At 50.8% G+C, this 18,875-nt stretch overlaps 3 protein-coding genes across 3 annotated transcripts; 1 reads left to right on the top strand and 2 right to left on the bottom strand.

The window, feature by feature from the left end:
- Positions 1-5,279: 5,279 nt before the first annotated feature.
- BU24DRAFT_424029 (multicopper oxidase) lies at positions 5,280-7,849 on the bottom strand. The gene has a single exon (XM_033528400.1). It carries the CDS (start codon positions 7,454-7,456, stop codon positions 5,567-5,569), a length of 1,890 nt encoding a protein of 629 aa, XP_033383464.1. The 5' UTR covers positions 7,457-7,849; the 3' UTR covers positions 5,280-5,566.
- A 632-nt stretch (positions 7,850-8,481) lies between these two features.
- On the top strand, positions 8,482-10,264 carry BU24DRAFT_424028 (plasma membrane iron permease). Its single transcript, XM_033528399.1, has one exon. The coding sequence runs from the start codon at positions 8,837-8,839 to the stop codon at positions 9,971-9,973; it is 1,137 nt and encodes a 378-aa protein (XP_033383463.1). The 5' UTR covers positions 8,482-8,836; the 3' UTR covers positions 9,974-10,264.
- A 260-nt stretch (positions 10,265-10,524) lies between these two features.
- BU24DRAFT_452003 (uncharacterized protein) lies at positions 10,525-18,654 on the bottom strand (the record flags this gene model as incomplete). The annotated part of the gene is made up of 13 exons (XM_033531159.1): positions 10,525-11,769; positions 11,830-13,493; positions 13,562-13,626; positions 13,718-13,779; positions 13,866-13,938; positions 13,975-16,191; positions 16,260-16,416; positions 16,482-16,602; positions 16,675-17,172; positions 17,250-17,413; positions 17,569-17,917; positions 17,980-18,360; positions 18,412-18,654. 13 exons carry the CDS (start codon positions 18,652-18,654, stop codon positions 10,570-10,572), a joined length of 7,194 nt encoding a protein of 2,397 aa, XP_033383462.1. The 3' UTR covers positions 10,525-10,569.
- Between the last annotated feature and the right edge of the window lie 221 nt (positions 18,655-18,875).

Below are 18,875 nucleotides of genomic sequence, written 5' to 3'. Positions count from 1 at the left end.
TCTCCGTGAAGACGATCCTGATTCCAATGACTGCTTTGATTTCCCCTCATGCGCCTTTTTCCCCTCTCAATGTTTCTTATATCCACCGCTTTCGTACTTTTCATCCTTCTCAACTCTCCTTGTCGATCTGCTGAACAAATTGCACAGCGAAACTCGTCTAGGCCACGAGACATATGGTTGGAGACTTCACGAAATGATTCATATCATTTCTACATCTCACCAACTGATGGTTTCGACTGCCCGGAAAATGTCGCTGTTTCGACCACATGCGAGTTGGTGGCTTTGTATAACTGGATCCGGCTTATGGTGGTTATAATGAAGGTAGCGTGGCGACCACCTTCGAGGATTGATGCTGGAGTAAATTGCTAATATCAGGATTTTGGTGTCTTTTTGGCAAGGGAGACCTTTAGATATCTTGTCGACTTGGCCTTGCGCACTTTGTTTCACCGGGCTGTGGAGCGCAGCGGAGGGGGTCGTATCAGAATAGTGTTGTGTATAGACTCCTCCATAGCAAGCAAAACCCCTCATGGTAATGTTGTATATAGATCCCTCTAAAGTGGGCGACACCACATGCGCAATCTAGAATCCGGCGGAAAGGTGTAATCGATACTCAACGGCCATCGTCAATGCTCCTCGTGGGGCCGTTGGATGACGCCCGAAACGCTTCGGGGGCCATGAACAAGTGCTTTTCATTCTAAAAGTCAGGGACGTTGTAGTAATTGTGATGTCGATTCGTCGCGGTCGATCACCATCTTCGCCACGACTACCCAAGGTAGAGCAGAAATGAGAGGCATCTTCACTCAAATCCAATATATACCTTCGGGCTCTGACATCCGGATCAGCCTCTTCATGGAGACGCAGTATATATCTTGGGGTTCAGCAGCCCTATTCTTCCTGATCGTCCCGCTCAGATAACTTGGGTTTCTTCGAGTCAGAAGACTGACTCGGGGGTGCCAGGATGCCGCCCTGCCAGCAAAACAGAACGCAAGAACCGACTTTTCGGTCGTCTCTTGTGCTCAACCTACTCCAACAAGCTGTCTACCTTTAACAATTCTCGTAGCGGGAAATCCGAATCGAGAGGTTTCCCTTGGTTCTCGTTTTGTTCATGAACGAGTGGGCATCCAAAGCGCAGGCCTGTGACAGTTGGCCAATCCAGACAGCTCCTCAATCCAGACAGCTCCTGAGATGAAAGGTGGACAAGCCTGTGAGATGTGTTACTTCGTCTCCCCACTCCCCGGCAGGCGAATCTACCTGAAGGATTCCAACGGTTCCACTCTCAGCAACGGATGTCGTCGTCGTCAGGGTCTCCTCGGTGCCTGTTTGGCTACGTTCGTTGTCGTTCTTGGGCCTTTTATATAGTGCGTTGGGGTATACTGTCGTCTCGCACTCTCCATTGCATTCTGATGTTCCTCCCTGGAAAATTCGGATCGGTCAGGGAGATTACGCGCTACCCTTCCCTATCACCTGTCACAATCGGTTCATGGCTTTCGTGGTATATATGCTAATCGCACTGCAATTGAGCTGTGCCAGTGGGTCCTCCGAGTGCTCGCCGATTCCGTAATATGCTCGAAGGTCAGACAGGCAGACCTTGAAACGAGTCATCATGGATCCATGGGGTTGAACACTGTCGGGAAGTTTCTGAGCGTACCGGGAGACCGCCGTTGGAGAGGCGCGGGATAGTTCTGTCATGCCTCGAATCTCGGTATGACGAATTCTACGGGTGGCTTAATGGAGTTGGCGTTGATCTTCGCAGGAAAATGCCATACGCGGACATTTGGGATTCCTTCTTCTAGGCCATTATTGTCTGTACAGTTTTAGAATCCAAACAATGTTGCAGGCACTGAAGATGAGAATGGGCAATAGGTATGTATCAGAGGAACAGTGCGGGAGTTAGTACATACCTCAGTAAGACGTTCCACCACTTATCTTTATACGTGTCTTTGGCCGCGATAGTATTTATCGGTTTTCGATCACTATAATCGTGCTTCAGGCCCCTACTAATGGATGGGCATTGTCAGGTCTTTTGATCCTGTCCTTTTCACCCCCCAACCTATGAACCTAACATTGTAATGTGCGGCAGCACAACATGATCCATATTGAGACTTGGCGAAAGAAACACCTTATGCATCCCAAGGGTTTCTTCTCCACAGCATATCTTCCATCCCTAGTCCACTGAGAGTCTGGGATTTTGTCGGGCGCCGCCCCCCTGTCTCTTGTCGTGATGAGGATCGAGCCGTGCTTGCGATGTGGAAGGTAATCGAGTATCCGTTTGGCCGAGTTGATAGCCTGGCCATCTCCAACAACGGGAGATTTAAGTAGAAAGTCGGCATTGTCCACGTTTTCCAGTATAAGCAGCCATGGTTCATGGCTATATAGCCAGTCTTCTACCAGCTCAAAGATCTTGGCCTCCGGGTCCAGCCGTCGAGAGATCTTGACGCGATTGGCAATTTCGCGGTAACTCTGCTCGAAGCAGGCGATGTTGCTGGCATGAACCCAAAAGACCCACGTGTCCGGTGAACGTTTGCGCGTGCAAAGCAACTGCCTCAATCCAGGGCCAGTGCGCTCCGAACGTATGCGTCGAGGTAGATACGAGCTCGATGAACGGGGTTATGGACAAGTGTTTATATAGTCAAGAGTTTGGATGGTATATATTCGATTGGTCGTTCGTGCCTTTTGGATCGTAATGTGTATCTGATTGGATCAAGAGACGACGCCCGTATATTCTCGGGCTTGATATCAGTTACTGGTGGATATATATGATGAGCAGCCTTTAGGAGACATTGCTCGGAGGATAGTTGCATTTGGTCGAAGAAGGAGTAGATCTCCGCGTTATTCGTGATCCGTTCCGTAATCGATCGAGCCGTGTTGTTCGCAGCCTTTTTGCATGTAAGGAATATTGAGGCAAAGATTAGTTGCCTCTAAGTGGGGAGATCGTCGAATAGACGTTGTTAGCAGTGAACTTTGGCCAGGGTTGGGTGATCGTCACATATTGTCCAGCGATCCGTCTCCGCACAGAGCATAATGCAGTCAACCTTTGGCTACACGTAATGAACAAGTTGTGGTCAGTATAAGGACATATTATGAGATTTTTGCGACAACAGTGCGCGTATATAGCAATTGGACTTGAAAAGGACGAAACATGGAGTCAATTCAAGGCATGTTCCTACGCTGTGAAGCTCCTTATGTTTGTCAGTGACTGTGCAACACGGGGCATGGGGTTCTCACCCATGTCTTTGAGGTTCCATGCAAAAGTTGCTCAAATGACGCAACACCTTGTCGTGGGAGATGCACCTTGCCGTGTAGATAAAGAAAGTCTTCATGAGTTTCCCGTCGTGGACAACGTGGACCAATAAGCTGAAACCTTCCTGCATAACATTTCGGCCAAGTTACATCGAACTGCAGAAGTTTAATTTTAAGATAAAGGAAAGCTTATGCGCGCATCACCTTGAGATACTGAAACCCATTGCCGATTGCACGTCAAGATTACGACTACGGAGGCGTGCTTCGCCGGCGTCTACAGTTGTGCATCATGGCATCATGGTCTGGATTTGCAGTTAATCCGACAGAACTACGTCTACCACGGTTGAATCAAGTGTGCTTGTCAATCGACGACGGCCTGTTGCTTAAACATTGATGGGGGTCTGCATATTTAGTAACGAATAGATTTCCGGTCATTACTACTCAGGCAACTAGCGAAGCAGCAACAGACACTGAACTATCCAATCCAGGGAACTATTCTCTGGTAGTGCGTACTAACTTTCGTCAATTCGCTCTATTTTCAGAGAAGCAATCTGGTTCCAAGTCCAAGTTCTCGGAAGTCCTGCATGATGTGAGGAGAACGCGGCCCCACATGCAAACGGCGAATTGGTTGTTTGGCAAACGCATAACCAGAACATGTTCAAGGTGAGCTAGCATGTAAGAGAATCTGGACTTGTCTGCAATGATTTTGCTATGCGCTTTGCGGCTTCGCACTGGCTGTGACCGTTACGGGAGACGAGGGATGAGGAGCGAAAACAGGGCAATGGATGCAGATTGCCTGCGACGTTCATTGAGGAAATGCTGGCTTCCAATTTGGCGAATGCACACACTATTCGGCTGAGCATGATGTCAGGAGGAAAACAGCCTTCCTAGTGGAGCTTGAGCAACGACTGATGATGGGATCAGTGTGATGTCTTTGAACCGACAACGACGTCTTGGAAAGAACATAAGAGTTCGCCACCCTTCTTGACTTTGGCTGCAGATGCAAAGAATGGTCCATCGAAGTAATTGCATGTGCGACATTTTTCTTTTGCTGCATGTTTATCACCTCCCCACCGTCTTTGTGAATACGGCCGATTTATTTAGCCAAACAGACGAGCGGGATGATTAGCCCAAGAAAAGGCAGCTCGTGCGAAAGCGTTCTATTGCAACGGCTGCCTCGGCTTCCATTATTGAATACTTCGTATATGGGAAAGGAGATAAAACTTGCCACCTCAATACGGCATCTTTTGATAATCTTCGATCATCTGATATGATAACTCCACCACTTCCCATCATCAATCGTGCATCTTATCTGTCGCGGCAACGATGCCTGACAATGCACCTCCTCGCCTATCCAGCTCGTCGATTTGCCCGCTGGATGATTGTGAACGGCGATCAGCGAGAGACGCCGATTGTCACGCCGACCGAGGCGCTCAATAGCGTGGTGGTGACCATACGATGTGGCGTCCCAAGCGGGTGGACTGATACATACAAAAATATAAGCGAACGCAGTGGGATGCGAAACGGGTATGTGGAAACGAGCGATCGCAAGGCCAACCATTTATTCAACGAACTTTTCGTTCGTTCGGTTGTTCGAGTAATAAGAATGAACGGGAAAGGGATGCAGCGAAAAGGGAATCCCATTGCTTGCGATAACTTCCATCCTTCTTAGTCTACGTCCTTGGTGTTCCTCACAAAGAAACGCAATGGGTAACGAATGAGGACCTCGCATGCGCACCCCATGCTCCGTTGTGGAGAAGGAAAACTTAACAAGCACGGAGATCCAACACAAGATTTCCCTTGGCTGAGCTTGTTGGAAACGCTAGAAAGATAGTTGTACTTGTAATGAACCGTAGTGACCGTACCGCGCATGGGCTAGACCCTTAGCATGTTCAGCCACGCAGGCAAATCTCCTCAACCCCGCCAGAGGGGTCCTCCTGAGTCCTAAAATCTGTGACAATGTGATCTGATAAGATTTTTCTATTCAGCCATGTTTTTCGCTTTCAAACGGCCATTGGACGCCATGTTTTAGCGTGGTGGTAAGATCTTTTCATACCTAGGCTGCTTCTAGCTGCCATCTTGGTGATAGGGCCGTACATGTTCCCTGCAAGTTCGAAATGAATCGCATCGTTCATACTTCTAGAATACACGGGTACATTGGGTAAGAAAAGGCTCGGGATCAGAATGCGCTCAGTAGAGCATACATGCAGTTTGAGAGACCGAACTTCGATTCATTCTTGAAAGGAGATAATTAATATTTTCATAGCTATCATAACAAGTGGTATTTACTTTGCACCCGGATCCCAAAAACGATGCTATCGCTCCCCTAATTACGCTTAGCCTCCACCGTCTCACGAGGCGTGCTTCCAGGCTCCTCCAATGGGCCCTGACTGTCGCCCGCCAACGACGAGTCTTCTTTTCCATACGTGAGATCCGAGAGGCCGTAGATGACAATGCTAGCCAGGCCGAGCAGCGCCGCGAGAATCGTGAACGTCAACGCAACGATCCCGCGGGGCGTGAAGCCAGCGGGCAGCCAGGCGGGCTGCCTAGGCTGGCCCTGGAGGTTGAGGTAGTCCTGGGTATTTCCGGCGGCGTTTCCTTGGACCGCTACGCCTGCCGCGCTGCACACATCGTAGTGGTTTTGCGGGATTTTCACGCGCTCTCTAATCTGATCTGGGGCTTCGATGAGCGTTAGTGCCAGCCCTTGCATCAAGTGCCAGTCGATGTGGCAGTGGAATAGCCAGACTCCCGGATTGTCGGCCACGAATCGAATTACGAGGTAGCCTTGCGGTGGGATGACCAGTGTGTCGCGCCTAATCGGGTACTCCGGAAATGCAGTGTGGTTATTCGGATCGAACTCAACCGGCTCAGCGACGTCGGCCAGCTCGTAAAAGTGCTCACCCTGGGGTGGGTACCGATCGATGACCTGGAAGGCGTGTCCGTGGAGATGGAAAGGATGTGAGCCAGTATCAGCGTTATTCAGGACAATCTGGACGACTTGGTTGTGCTCGAGGACGATTGGATGCGTGAATTCGCCATAGATCTCAGCGTTGGAGACCTGATCTTCAGCAGCAGACATGACAGTGAAGAGAGTTGGCACTTTGGGATGAGTGTAGGAGATGTTATCAAAGAAAGCGTAACCGAAGCCATTGATTAGGTTGTCCATGACGACGCTCAGTGTGATCTCAAGGTCCGGCTCAGGTAACAAGGCTTGCCGGTCATACGGTACCAATGCTGCGTCGTCGGCAGGAACCAACTCACTCGATTCCTCCACTTTCATGACTGCTTCATCATGAGCCGCGTCCTTGTTATATTCCAGCCAGTCGGTATGGTTTAACTGCAAGTCTGACGGAATCAGATCGAGCAGGGTAGAATCTGCTACTGTGACGATAGGGTAGTTCTTGTCCGTGGAATTCTTTGTCTCAAGAAGAATGGTGTAGCGCTGAGCTGCTGAGATGTAGATCAAGTCGGTAACCTTGGGCTCTGTGTAGATTCCATCGACCTCAACAATGGTGAACTCGTGATCTTCAATGTAGAAGTACTGGGCGACGAAAGCACCAACGTTGATGAGTCGCAGTAAGTATTTCTTGCCTGGCTGCACACTGATACTTGTTCCCAAGGTATCATTGAAAAGGAATGACTGTGGAATCGGCTCCGCGCCCGTGGGATTGTAAAGCGACAAAAACTCAGGCTCAATGCTCTCTGTCATCCTGTGATACCAATCACTTAATGTGATGGTGAACTCCTCCTCCACATTTTCGTTGAAATATGCATCCTTGTCATGGACGAGAAGAGCTTGTCGATATCCGTCTGGATAGCAGGCTTCGGTATGGCAATGGTACCAGTACGTGCCGTTCTGGTTGACGGTGAAATTGTAGGTGATGTCCATGCCTGGGGGAACGGGGCATTGTGTAACATAAGCCGGGCCATCCATCTCCGTTGTTGTGTTTTGATACATTCCGTGGAAATGGATGCTTGAAGCCTTGTCCAGTCCATTGTGCATGTTCACAACCAATTGATCTCCCTTTTCCACCTCAATTATTGGCAGTGGCCATTGTCCGTTGATTCCAACCACCTTGCGGTCGGCAAGACCGTCGGGGTTGGCGGTAACCCAAGTAACATTGAAATCATAAGTAACGGTCTTCGCCGTACAGAGATTAGCGAGAAGGAGGAAAGGCACTGCACTCTGCAGTGTCTGTCTGAGAGTCGTCTTCATGTTGATGTTGGTTACAAGAAGACGACAGGATGGGGGCAAATGGAAAAGATCAAGGGAGCAAGGGTGAAAATAGAAACGTTGCATTCAATTACTACCTCTACGTTTATAAGAAGGGCAGTGGGGTTTTCGAGAGCAACGTGAAGGGAGTAGCGCCGAAAAGCCGAATGGCGCGCAAACTTGGTGGCTGATATTAGGTATCCTCCTACACCTGCGAATTCTTGGAGCCGATCCTAGCTCATTAGAACGTGGATTAAGCGATATACATGATACTTATTGAGAATCTGATTAGTTTGATGGAGACGGACCTGTAAACGAGACCCTGTCGTTTCTGGTTTATGCCGTGATACGGGCCAACAATAAGATGGAGCGCTCGTGAGCTGTAAGCGGTCAGGCCATAGCTTTGGGGTGGATAATGACAATTAACTGCTGGACAGAGATCACAGTGATTCGTCGCAGATACACCACGCACCCTTGCAGATTGATGCACAAGCGGAGAGGAGTGTCGATCTGGACCACCAGCTCGTCAAACAACTACCTCGATGAAGGATAGCGGTGGTCAGACCACTTGCAAACGTTGGGTTTAGGTTATCAGATGGGAAACAAGCACATTTGCTCCACCCTTGCCAAGTTCCTTGCCCGGTTCTTTTAGCAGATGATCTTAAACATCCAACTATCGTATCAGATCTTTCGGTCGAAGATGGTTGATTAGATTGATCCGGGACTAAATGGAAAGGCGAGAGCCCGCTACAACAGAGACCACCCAACCCTTCTCGCTCCACAATGCCCAATTGGAAAAGGTGAAGCGAGAGGGTCCGATCAGCGGCTCCCAATAAAGAAACCAGTCGGCCCTGTACTGGTCGTAATTTCCAGGAATACCTACCTACAGGCCTGCGTCGTAGCGATGATCAGTTCGTACAATGGATCAGATTACTCAGGGTCGCCCGTTTTAGCCGAAGAATGTCGAACCACTTGCAAGGTGGCATTCGCAAGGGTAGCGGTATTTTTTTAACAGGTCGTCTGCGTCCCCCTTCCCAACAATTGGAGCTACCTACTGCATCCCGTAACTAAAAGGTACACCAGATGTGGTGTTGCTAACAAGGCCCCGCTTTGCTGGGTTTGGCCTTTTTCTTTTCATGCCGCGTTTCGCTAAGTCGCTAAGTCATGCCTTGTCGAAGCTTGGTGTCCCCCCGAAGTGCATCTCCCGAAAGAGTAGCAGTGGCTTGAAACATAAAGCAGCCCGAGATACAAAATACTCCCGCGTCTCGCTTCCAAATCTTATCATCTTCATCTCTTGCCTTCCTGTATTGAAGGTTACCCTTTTGACACCTCAAACACCTTATCATCTACTCTGTCTGGGGTTTTCCTCAACTGCTTGCCATCATGGGCACAAACGTGTTCGCCGTACAGCTCTTTTTCGTCTGCTTCCGAGAAAGTCTCGAAGCTTCCATCATTATCTCAGTGCTTCTCTCTTTTGTGAAGCAGTGCATGGGCCAACCAGGTCAAGATCCTGAGATATACAAACGACTGCGACGCCAGATCTGGCTCGGATCAGGTGTGGGCGCACTCATCTGCTTGATCATTGGAGGCGCATTCATTGGAGTTTTCTATGGCTTGGGACACGACATCTGGGCGCAGTCCGAGGATTTGTGGGAAGGCATCTTCTATCTCATTGCTTCTATCATCATCACCGTTATGGGCCTAACACTGCTCCGCATCAACAAAGCCAAAGAGAAGTGGCGAGTCAAGATTGCGAAGTCTTTGCTCAAGAACCAGGAGGATGGCGTCCCTAAGCACCGCCTTGCCACCTGGTCTCGCAAGTATGCTATGTTCATCCTTCCTTTCATAACCGTTCTACGAGAGGGATTGGAGGCAGTAGTTTTCATCGGTGGTGTATCGCTTGGCCTTCCAGCCACTGCCTTCCCCATCCCCATCATCACTGGTTTTGCCGCTGGTCTCTTGATCGGATACTTCGTCTACCGCGGAGGCAACGTCATGTCCATCCAAATCTTCCTAATCGCCTCGACCTGTGTTTTGTACTTGATCTCCGCCGGCATGTTCTCCAAGTCCGTGTGGAGCCTGGAGATGTACAGATTCAGCAAGAAAACCGGCGGCGACGTCGCAGAATCTGGCACTGGTCCCGGATCCTACGATATCAGCAGCACAGTATGGCACATCAACTGCTGCAGCGGCGAGCTCGACCACGGATGGGACGTCTTCAATGCTCTTCTTGGCTGGGAGAACACCGCCACATACGGATCGGTACTCTCCTACAACTTCTACTGGATCTTCATTATCGTCTCTGTCTGGCTGATGCGGTATCAGGAACGCCATGGTAGCATTCCTGGTACAAGGTCGATGTGGAAAGCACTTGCCAAGGTTCCCGGCTTCAGGACTAGGGCTGCTGAGGCGCTGAATGGCCCCACAGAGAGCGATCGCGATATCATTGCTCGAGTTCAAGCGAGCAACTTTCACGGCGAGAACAAGACTGCCACTGGGGTTAGCACTACTGCACATTAATTACGACTAGCCATGAGTACATGTGGCAGAAGTCCAATAATTTGATAAATGATGAGAGAAATGTTGGCCAAGGAATTGGAGGATACCCGAATGAAGCAATTACCGTGCCATTACGGAGCAGTGAATAATATAGCAAGTTTCTTGCAGTCATTGTTCTTCCGTAGATCAGAACGAACATACGTAAATAATGGAAATTTTTCGCTTGATGTATAATGAATTGTAATCATTACATTTTGCTACAAAAACATGCGATCGTTCTTCTTTCTATTTACTTCTCAAAATATCTAAGTTCTTACCTGTGTCCTGCATTGGATTATGTATAAGCTATGGAGCAACTCTGTTAGGAGTCGTGTCTATTTATGCCTCATGATGAATCCTTCCTCATCCGTGACAATGGCAAATGCTCTTCAGCTTCGCAAATCCTTGGTGCCTTTTGACCACGTGTCACCGTCCTTGCACCTTCAATGTTGCATTTCTTCCGCTTAAGCCTTATCCTATTTCTACAGTTCCACCACGCGCTTCCTGCTTGTGAACATCTTGCCACAATTACCCCATGTGTGATCCCGCCCACGAGCGTGAAACCGTTTTCCTCAAAGTTATCCGCAGTTTTCTTCATGGCCATGTAATTCTACGCTATCATTTTTCTCCGCGAAATAACTGCTTTTCCCAATGGCCAAAGCCCCGAGAGCCACCACGGATGTCGCTTCCAAGATATCAAATATAGCTACGTCGGCTCGAAGATCGTTGCTCATCCAATTTCGGATCTCGACGGCGACAAGAGAATCTACCCCAAAGCTTCGCATGGGCGCTGTCATATCAATCTCGTCGCGCGACATCACCATAGTTTCGGCAAGCTTGGTTGCCAGCGCATACCCGACGGCGGTGACAGCTTCGGCGGCTGTGGGTTTGGCAGCGAAAAAGCGTGCAAAATCAAGGCCACCGTGCTCTCCAGGTGCTCCATTGGCCACTTGTGATGCATCGTCTGTCATCATCGCCGCTTTGATGCCACGGAACATGGGTTTGCGCAGAACGTAGTTGAGCTTGCTGTTCTCCATTCCCGGCGCGAAGCGCATCACGGTTGGCTCGCAGTCGTTGGGATCCGCTGGTTTGGACTTGTCGCAGTAGTAGTCGAGCAGAGCGAGCAGTTCGGTCTCGGCCACTCCGCTGACTCCGGCGAATTGGTTTTGCAAGAAGTCGTTCTCGGTCATCATGCCCACATCGAAAAAGGGCCCAAGGGCTAGTGCTGTGGCTCGCTCGCCCGCGGCGACACGATAGTGGGCGACAGCGTTCTGGAAGGTGTTGCCTGCCGCGTAGTTCGCTTGACCACGAGATCCGCACGTCGAGGCTACTGAAGAAAGCATGATAAAAAAATCTATTCCTTGTGGCATTGCTCTGTGCAAGTTCCACGTGCCGGCAACCTTGCTTGCGAGCGAATCTTGCCAGGCGTCGAAGGACATGGCCTCAAAGGCGGCATCACGTAAGACCGCGGATGCTTGGATGCAACCTTTGATGATGGGTGTGCCTGGCGAGGCAAGGAGAGCAGCAGCGACAGCATTGGAATAACTGATGTCACAAGCTTTGACAACAATCTGGGCGCCCTGGCTGCGCAACTTGAAGAGGAGTTCCTTTGCCTCGGATGTTTTGGGGACGGCAGAGCGTGTGAGAAGGATTAAGTTGCGCGCTCCACGATGAACGAACCACTGACATATTGCGCGGCCAAGACCTCCCAGACCACCCGCAATTACATACGCTGCATCCGAATCCAAGGAGAGGGTCGATTTTGCCCCAATGAAAGCCTGGTTATCGAAGGGTCATTAGTGCTAGTACAAAGGACGAGGGTATTGTATGTGTCTCACCTCGACCTGTTCATCGGGTCGGAACTCGACAACAATCTTGCCCATGGTCTTACCGGATTGCATCGCCCGGAAAGCCTTCTCGATCTCCCCCGCACTGAAAACTTGCAGTGGATGGACAGGACTCATTTTTTTCTGCTCAATAAGTGTGAGGATTTGCTGGAGGGCTGCACCCGCGTCCCCAGCCCGATCCAACAGCATTTCCGACAAGTCATAAGCGCTAAAAGAGACATTATGCGCGAACTGGGCCATAGAAAGCGAGCCCTTGGCAATGATATCCTTCTTACCAATCTCAATGAAGCATCCAAAGGGTGCAACGCACTCCCACGACGCGAAAAGACCTTCTCCTGAAAGTGAATTCAAGACGACGTCGACGCCGCGCCCACTAGTGAGACGCATAACGCCCTGGAAAAATGATGTATCTCTGCTCGATAATACGTGGTCGGGAGGGAGACCATATCTTTCGACTACCAGCTCTCTCTTTTCGTCAGTGCCAACTGTCGCGATGATATTGGCACCCAAATACTGTGCAACCTGTACTGCGGCTTGTCCTGTGCCCCCCGCTGCCGAGTGGATCAGTACAGTCTCCCCGGCACGGAGAAATGCTCTCTCTTTCAAGCACTGCCACGCGGTCACAAAAGGCATAGGAAGGGAGGCGCCTTCGCTCAGGGACATGTTGTCCGGAAGCGTAACAACGTGGGTTCGTGGACAACGCACTAAAGAGCGGTATGCGTTCATGCGGCAAGCTGCCACCCTATCACCCACACGTAACCCCGAACACCCCCGCCCCAGCCGTGTGACCACTCCAGCAATATCATTCCCGATGCCAGAGTGATTGACGCGACCGAGAAGCATCAGTAGATCACGGAAGCTGAGTCCAACGCTGTGTACACGAACCTCCACCTCCGTGTCTCCCAAAGGTGCATCGGGCGTATTTTCTGTGTCCTCAACCCAGTGCACCGTATTGAGCAACCCCGGTGAGCCAATGGCCAAGAGTAGTGGGACTTGCCCTTCGCCGTACCATGGCCGAGTAACGTGTTGACGTGGACGTAGTCGCGTTTCGATCTGGGCGTTGAGCTGAGGTCGAGGCACAAGACGCGGGATGTGCAGCATGCCTTCGCGTTCGACATACTCGGTATCGACGTCATCTGATGACAGAAATTGTCGACACAATCTCACAATATGGCCCATTTGAGGTATTGTCAATGCATCATCATTCCCTTCAAGCCTGAGCAAAGTGAGTGCTGCCCTATCTCGCTCCGAATTAAGAACCCGCGACACCCCATCAATGAGACGGAAGTGCGGCAAGGATTCCACTCCTCTCTGAACCCAGAGACTTTTACGCGTAGTTGAGAGGAGCTTCTGGATGCGGACAAAGGTCTCACGCGCGATATCATACCACACGGGCTGGCCAAGCTCTAGAAGGAACACACAGATGTCTTCATACGCCTCCGCTTCTTCGGCCACCTCGTCCAAGCCCTGCACTCGAGCTGAACACTGCACATTGGTCATGAACCGTTGAAGCTCAAGTGCAAGCTTGCGGTGCTCAGGGCCATGAATAATCCGCACGACCGCGGCCGTCAATGGAGGTTGAGCCAGAGATGGGGTAAGCTCAGCCGCCGTGCATATGATGATGCGGAACTTATAGCTGGCCGCATTGAAAAATCCTGAACAGATCACTTGCTCTCATCTAAGCCAGGTGCTGAGTCAAGTAGCTGGCTTAATTCATCTTCACCTAAATTTCCTTGCCCATCTTTCACGTCTAGGTATGTAGGGTGGAATATGACCAGCTTCCCGCCCCTGGAGTATCTTGTACATTAGCATCTGAACATAAGTGCCACCAGGCCTATCACGCATGCCCGGATGAAAATTGATGATTAGGAAGGCTCACGGTTTTAGAAGCGCGCAACAATGATTCAGCGCCTTGGCTAGGTTAGTGTTGGTATACAGGTCCTAGGTTGTCAGAGTTAGTAAGACACTATTCGATGCCAGAGGCAGTGTTCTGAGCTGGAAACGATCAGTGTGGGAAGAAAACTCACCACTGTAATGACAACCACGTCGTAGTCGCCCGCCTCGAATCCCTGTTCCTCCGGGCTTGCACTGATGTCCAACCTTTTGAACCGCATTTTCGTCCCATGGTGTCAGTACTTTTCCTGCGCTGCATCGAGCAGTTCGGATTCCGCGTGGGTATAGTCGAAAAGGCCAAAGCGAGGTGGAACACCGTCCGGGGCAAGTATGTTCATCAACCGATCCATCTCATCGCCACTGCCGGCGCCCACCTGAAGTATTCGTGCATTCGGACTCTTATGCACAATGGAGTCAAGAATCAATCCGAAATGTGCCACGGCCGGCGTGGGGGACCACTTGTCAAGATCGTTGTAAGGGGTTTCCGAATGCAGAGGCAAGTCGTTCTTATTGGTAAAGAGGTGTTGAAATTGCGCCCCAGTTAATGTATCGAGATCGGGCTTCCATTCGATAGTGTGACACAAAGGGGCACTGGAGGACAGTGTCTTGTCGGCCGCGTCGCCTGTGGAGCTTGAGACGTCAGTGGCCACGAAGCCATCAATCTTGATCACAGCTTGAGTTCCAGATGAATCAAGGACACCGATCGACGTCTCCGTCTGCCGTAGCCCAAGACGCTTTGCCCTTCCATAGGCCTTGAGAGACCGAGCATGGGGGTAGCTAACCCCAGTTGCCGAGACCCAAATTCGGTCGAAATGTGTGGGAATGCCTGTCCCCAGCTTACTGGAGCCGGCGTTCGTTATGGCAACGATGATCAGTTGGAATATGCAGTCCAGGGTAGCGGGATGGACAATATGCTCGGCATGGGCGGACCCGTCTGGTGGCTCAAAAGTCTTCACCTCGATAACTGCTCCGCCGTGGCCGTCTGATGCCACAGCCGTCATGTCGCGGAACGCTGGGCCGTAGTTGAAGCCCCAATTTGCTAGCCGTTTGTAGAACTCTTCTTTCTCCATTGTCGTGGAGCACGCCGCCGCCATTTCGTGGTACTCACGGCAGAGGCTGGCGCGCCACAAACGCTCCTCGTGGCCGTTGTCAATACCCTTGGCGTGGCTTCTGTCGTTCCGGTCAGCTTCGTACACTAACTGGATGGCTCCATGGCAATTTTCGTACCAGACGCGGCTGTTGTCGTCGTGGGTGCAGAGGCGGAAGTCGAACCACCCAGCATTCTTACCGTCCTGGTCTTGCCGTGGTCGCATAAACAGATTAACTTCAATGCCCACTGTTGGCGCGTTCGATGGGAGGTTCAGGGCCGAATGCAGGGCAACATTTCTAACGACAAAGGCTGAAATAATCTTATCGTGATCCGCTAGTTGCTGAGCAGCTTCGATTGCCATGACAATCATGCCGGCGGCCGGGTAGAGAATGGTACCGTTGATCTTGTGGTCCTGAACCCATGGCAAGTCGCTAATGCGAATGATCTTGCGCCATTTGGCTTCGAGGGGGTTGAAATCGGCCTCAGGGGCGCCTACGTGTGGAAAGACAGGATGCTGACGGAGGCGGTAACCCCGACTAGCCCGGCTTTCATGCCAGTAGCCCCTGGAATGGTTGAAATTGTAGCGCGGCAAGTTTGTTATTGTCACCATAGAGTCTAACGGGTTCATGTTGACATAGTCTAGAGCCAGTGGGTGACCTAGACAGTGCAGACGGCCCATGGCCGCGAGAAGCGACTTGACAGCCGACACGCCACGCGAGAGCAGCGGAACGTACGTAGTTGTACTTTCCACGTCGATATCTCGTAGAATTTCGCGGACGGGAGCCTGCAAAGCCGAGTGGGGACCTACCTCGAGCAGGGTATTCACGGAATGAGCCATGGTTGCTAAAGCATCAGAAAACAGTACCGGGGAAATGAGGTTGCGGATCCAGTACTCAGGCTTAGCCATCGCCTCAGACGCAATCCAGGTCCCCGTTACCGATGAGATCAAGCCCGGCTGATGTGGCTGCTCCTCGTCAGAAGCAGGGTAGCCAAGAAAGCCCATTCTCTCATGGTATTTATCGACGATCTCTTGCATTTGTGGGTAGTGTGGGTAGTGGTATGCTACCCCAACACGAAGCTTTCGACAAAATACCTTGTCTGCATCTAGCAAGCCCTTAAGATGATCGATGTGGATATCCTCGCCCGAAATTGTGACATTTCTCGGACTATTGACCCAGGCAATTGTCAGGCGGCATTCTCCTAGCAAACTAGATGCCTGATCGACATAGGATTGGACCTTGTCTTTGGCCATGCCTACAGCCATCATTGAGCCTTTTATTTCACTTTTTTCAGCCAGTAGCGAGGCACCTATCCCACGATAATAGGCAATCTTCCAGGCAGACTCGCGAGGGATGGCGCCGGCGCAGAATCTGGTATATTATTGTCAGCTGAACTATCACGTAGACGTTGAGATCTATCACACGACTACTATACTTACGCTGCAGCAATCTCGCCTGAGGAGTGGCCAACGACTGCGGTTGACTGCACATCAAAGCTGCGTAGTAGCTCAACTAGGGCTACTTGCACGATGGTGCATAGAGAACCGTAAAGCGGCTCGTTGACATTACTCTCTGTTTCCGACCGCAAGAGCTCCGCTAGCGAATGGTCCTGTTAGCGGTGCATGCTGATATCTCCAACGACATGCTTCCGATTTACGTACCTATGGGGTTCCAAGAACAACCAAGACTAGCCAAGTAAACACCTGCATCGAGCAGACTTTGCTTGTATAGGGCGTAATGAGTGATAAGCTCACGTCCCATAGCATACCACTGGCTACCTTGCTGATCGAGGGAAGCAAACCGTCAGCCCTGGCTTCAAGTACATTGTAGGATCATCAGTTTGGGCTGGCTTACCCCGGTGAAGACGAGACCTAGCTGAGGCGACGCAGCGGCGCACGTTGGGGCACTCATCGAGTCGGCCACACCAGCAAGGTTCTCCATGGAATCGACTACCGACATGGCTCGCCATGTGAAGTGAGTCCGCCGCGCACCCAACGTATACGCCACATCGCCGAGGAAGTCGCGCCCCTTGCTAAGCTGCGTCGGGTTGACTAGTCCCAGAAATTCCCGCCAGTCGTCTTTGGTTCGTGCGATGCCGCCCTCGTCCGCTGTTGACCAGACCAATAGCCGCAGAATCTTGGGCGCAAACGTATTCATGTCGTTGGGTGTAGTGCTGGAGAGGTCATCAAGTCCAGGAACTGGCTTAGTCTTGTGATTACCCTGCAAACCGTGTAGGCGCATGAAGTTGTAGGCGTCGTCCAGGACGACGTGACTGTTAGCTCCGCCAAATCCAAAGGACTGGACAGATGCGCGCCGTAGGCCGGGGGGCCATGGGACTGCATCGGCGACGATCTGAGTAATGATTAGTACAGTTCATTTATGGTTCTCCCACATCACTTTTCGTTTCATATTCTTATCGTATGACGTACCTTGATTTTAAGAGAGTCGGCGTCGATATCAGGATTCAGTCGCTCAAAGTTGGCGTTTGGAGGTATAACACCATGCTCGAGCGCAAGAATTGCCTTGATCACACCAGCAACGCCAGAACCACCCTCAAGATGCCCAATATTTGTCTTCACTGAGCCTCTATGATCTGTCAGATGATAGAACTAAAGCGGGTAAGCGGAGACCCTACACATATAACGGATGCTGAGAACTTCTATATGGCCGGAACGCCTGTCCGAGTGGTGTTCCTGATATTTCCTTCGTTCAGTCTCCCCAAAATCGCTGATAACAAGTCAGACTTACCGGTTCCGTGGGCCTCGAAGTACCGCGTATGTTCCATATTTAATCCAGCTTTGAGGTAAGTATCATTGATCAGACGGAAGTGGGCTTCTTGACTCGGTGCAGTAATTCCCGGCGTTTTACCATCCTGGTTAGAACAACTAGATCGAATCACGGCTCGAATGGTGCGGCCGTGCCGGATGGCTTCGTCGAGCGGCTGAACGATAATGACACCTACACCTTCACCACAACCATAACCGTTCGCACAATGGTCAAACGAGTACGACCGACTATCTTCCGACAACAGGCCGAGGTTGTTCAAGTACAATTGCGATTCGGGCGTGAGGAGCATGTTTGCTCCGCAGACCAGTCCCTGCGAATGTGTTGAGCACGCTGAGTAGGTCTCAAGAACAGCAGTAGATCCGGCATACTCACCATAGTGGCATCTCCTGCCCAAATGCTCTGGCAGGCCAGGTTGAGAGCAATTAAGCTGCTTGAGCAGGCAGTGTCGACTGTGACACTGGGACCTCTCAGGTCGAACCACCAGATCACGCGATTAGCCAGCATATTGATAGCCAAACCACTTGCATGGTACTGGTTAGGGTTGTAGGTGTCCTTATGACTGACAGTCACGTAGTCTGGCGACAAGCATCCTGAGAAGACGCATGTCTTGGTGCCGGCTACATCCTCCAGAGACAGACCGGCGTTTTCAAAGGCGCGAAACGACTCCTCCAGAGAGATACGGTGGAGCGGGTCCATTGAGCTGGATTCAGTGGCGCCGATGCCGAAGAAGCCTGCATCAAAGACATCTACGTACTCGTGGAGTCAGTCATCAAAGATCATGAATAGGCAAATGTACAGTCGTACCAGCTCGGCCTTCAATAATGTGACCTCCGCGGCAGGTAATCGTATCAAGACGCTTGGGGTCTGGGTTGTAGTGAGCGTTGATATTGTAGCGGTCGGGGGTATATCAGTCGAAGCACATCTCTTGGATAGGAGCATGTTCCAGAAGGCTTCATCAGAGGTTGATTCGCCAGGGAATCGGTACGACATCCCAACCACAGCGAGGGGACGAAGTATCCCACCATCATTGGGGCTTGTAGATCCCATCTTGAGTCTTTCTCTTTCGGGGCTCGTAAGATGTCAGTGTGAAACTATTACTCTTGTGGGTATTGCAGCAGCTTGAGCAAATGAAGAGACTTACCAAAGCGACTATACTTCTGAGTTGCGGTTTAAGTATGCCACAATCTACTTGATTTCTACGAGGTACGCAGGGCATACCCGTTTAGAGCACTTGTTGCCTATTCTTTACCCCGGGCTAGAGTAAATAA

This window comes from Aaosphaeria arxii (assembly GCF_010015735.1).
Source record: "Aaosphaeria arxii CBS 175.79 unplaced genomic scaffold BU24scaffold_5, whole genome shotgun sequence".
Taxonomy (NCBI): Eukaryota; Fungi; Ascomycota; class Dothideomycetes; order Pleosporales; genus Aaosphaeria; species Aaosphaeria arxii.
The sequence above is the reverse complement of the archived record's forward strand: the minus strand, read 5'-3'. Positions and strand labels throughout refer to the sequence as shown.

Coding starts and splice junctions, on each gene's coding strand:
- BU24DRAFT_424029 (XM_033528400.1), bottom strand. CDS start 7,456: ATGAAGACGACTCTCAGACAGACACTGCAGAGTGCAGTGCCTTTCCTC.
- BU24DRAFT_424028 (XM_033528399.1), top strand. CDS start 8,837: ATGGGCACAAACGTGTTCGCCGTACAGCTCTTTTTCGTCTGCTTCCGA.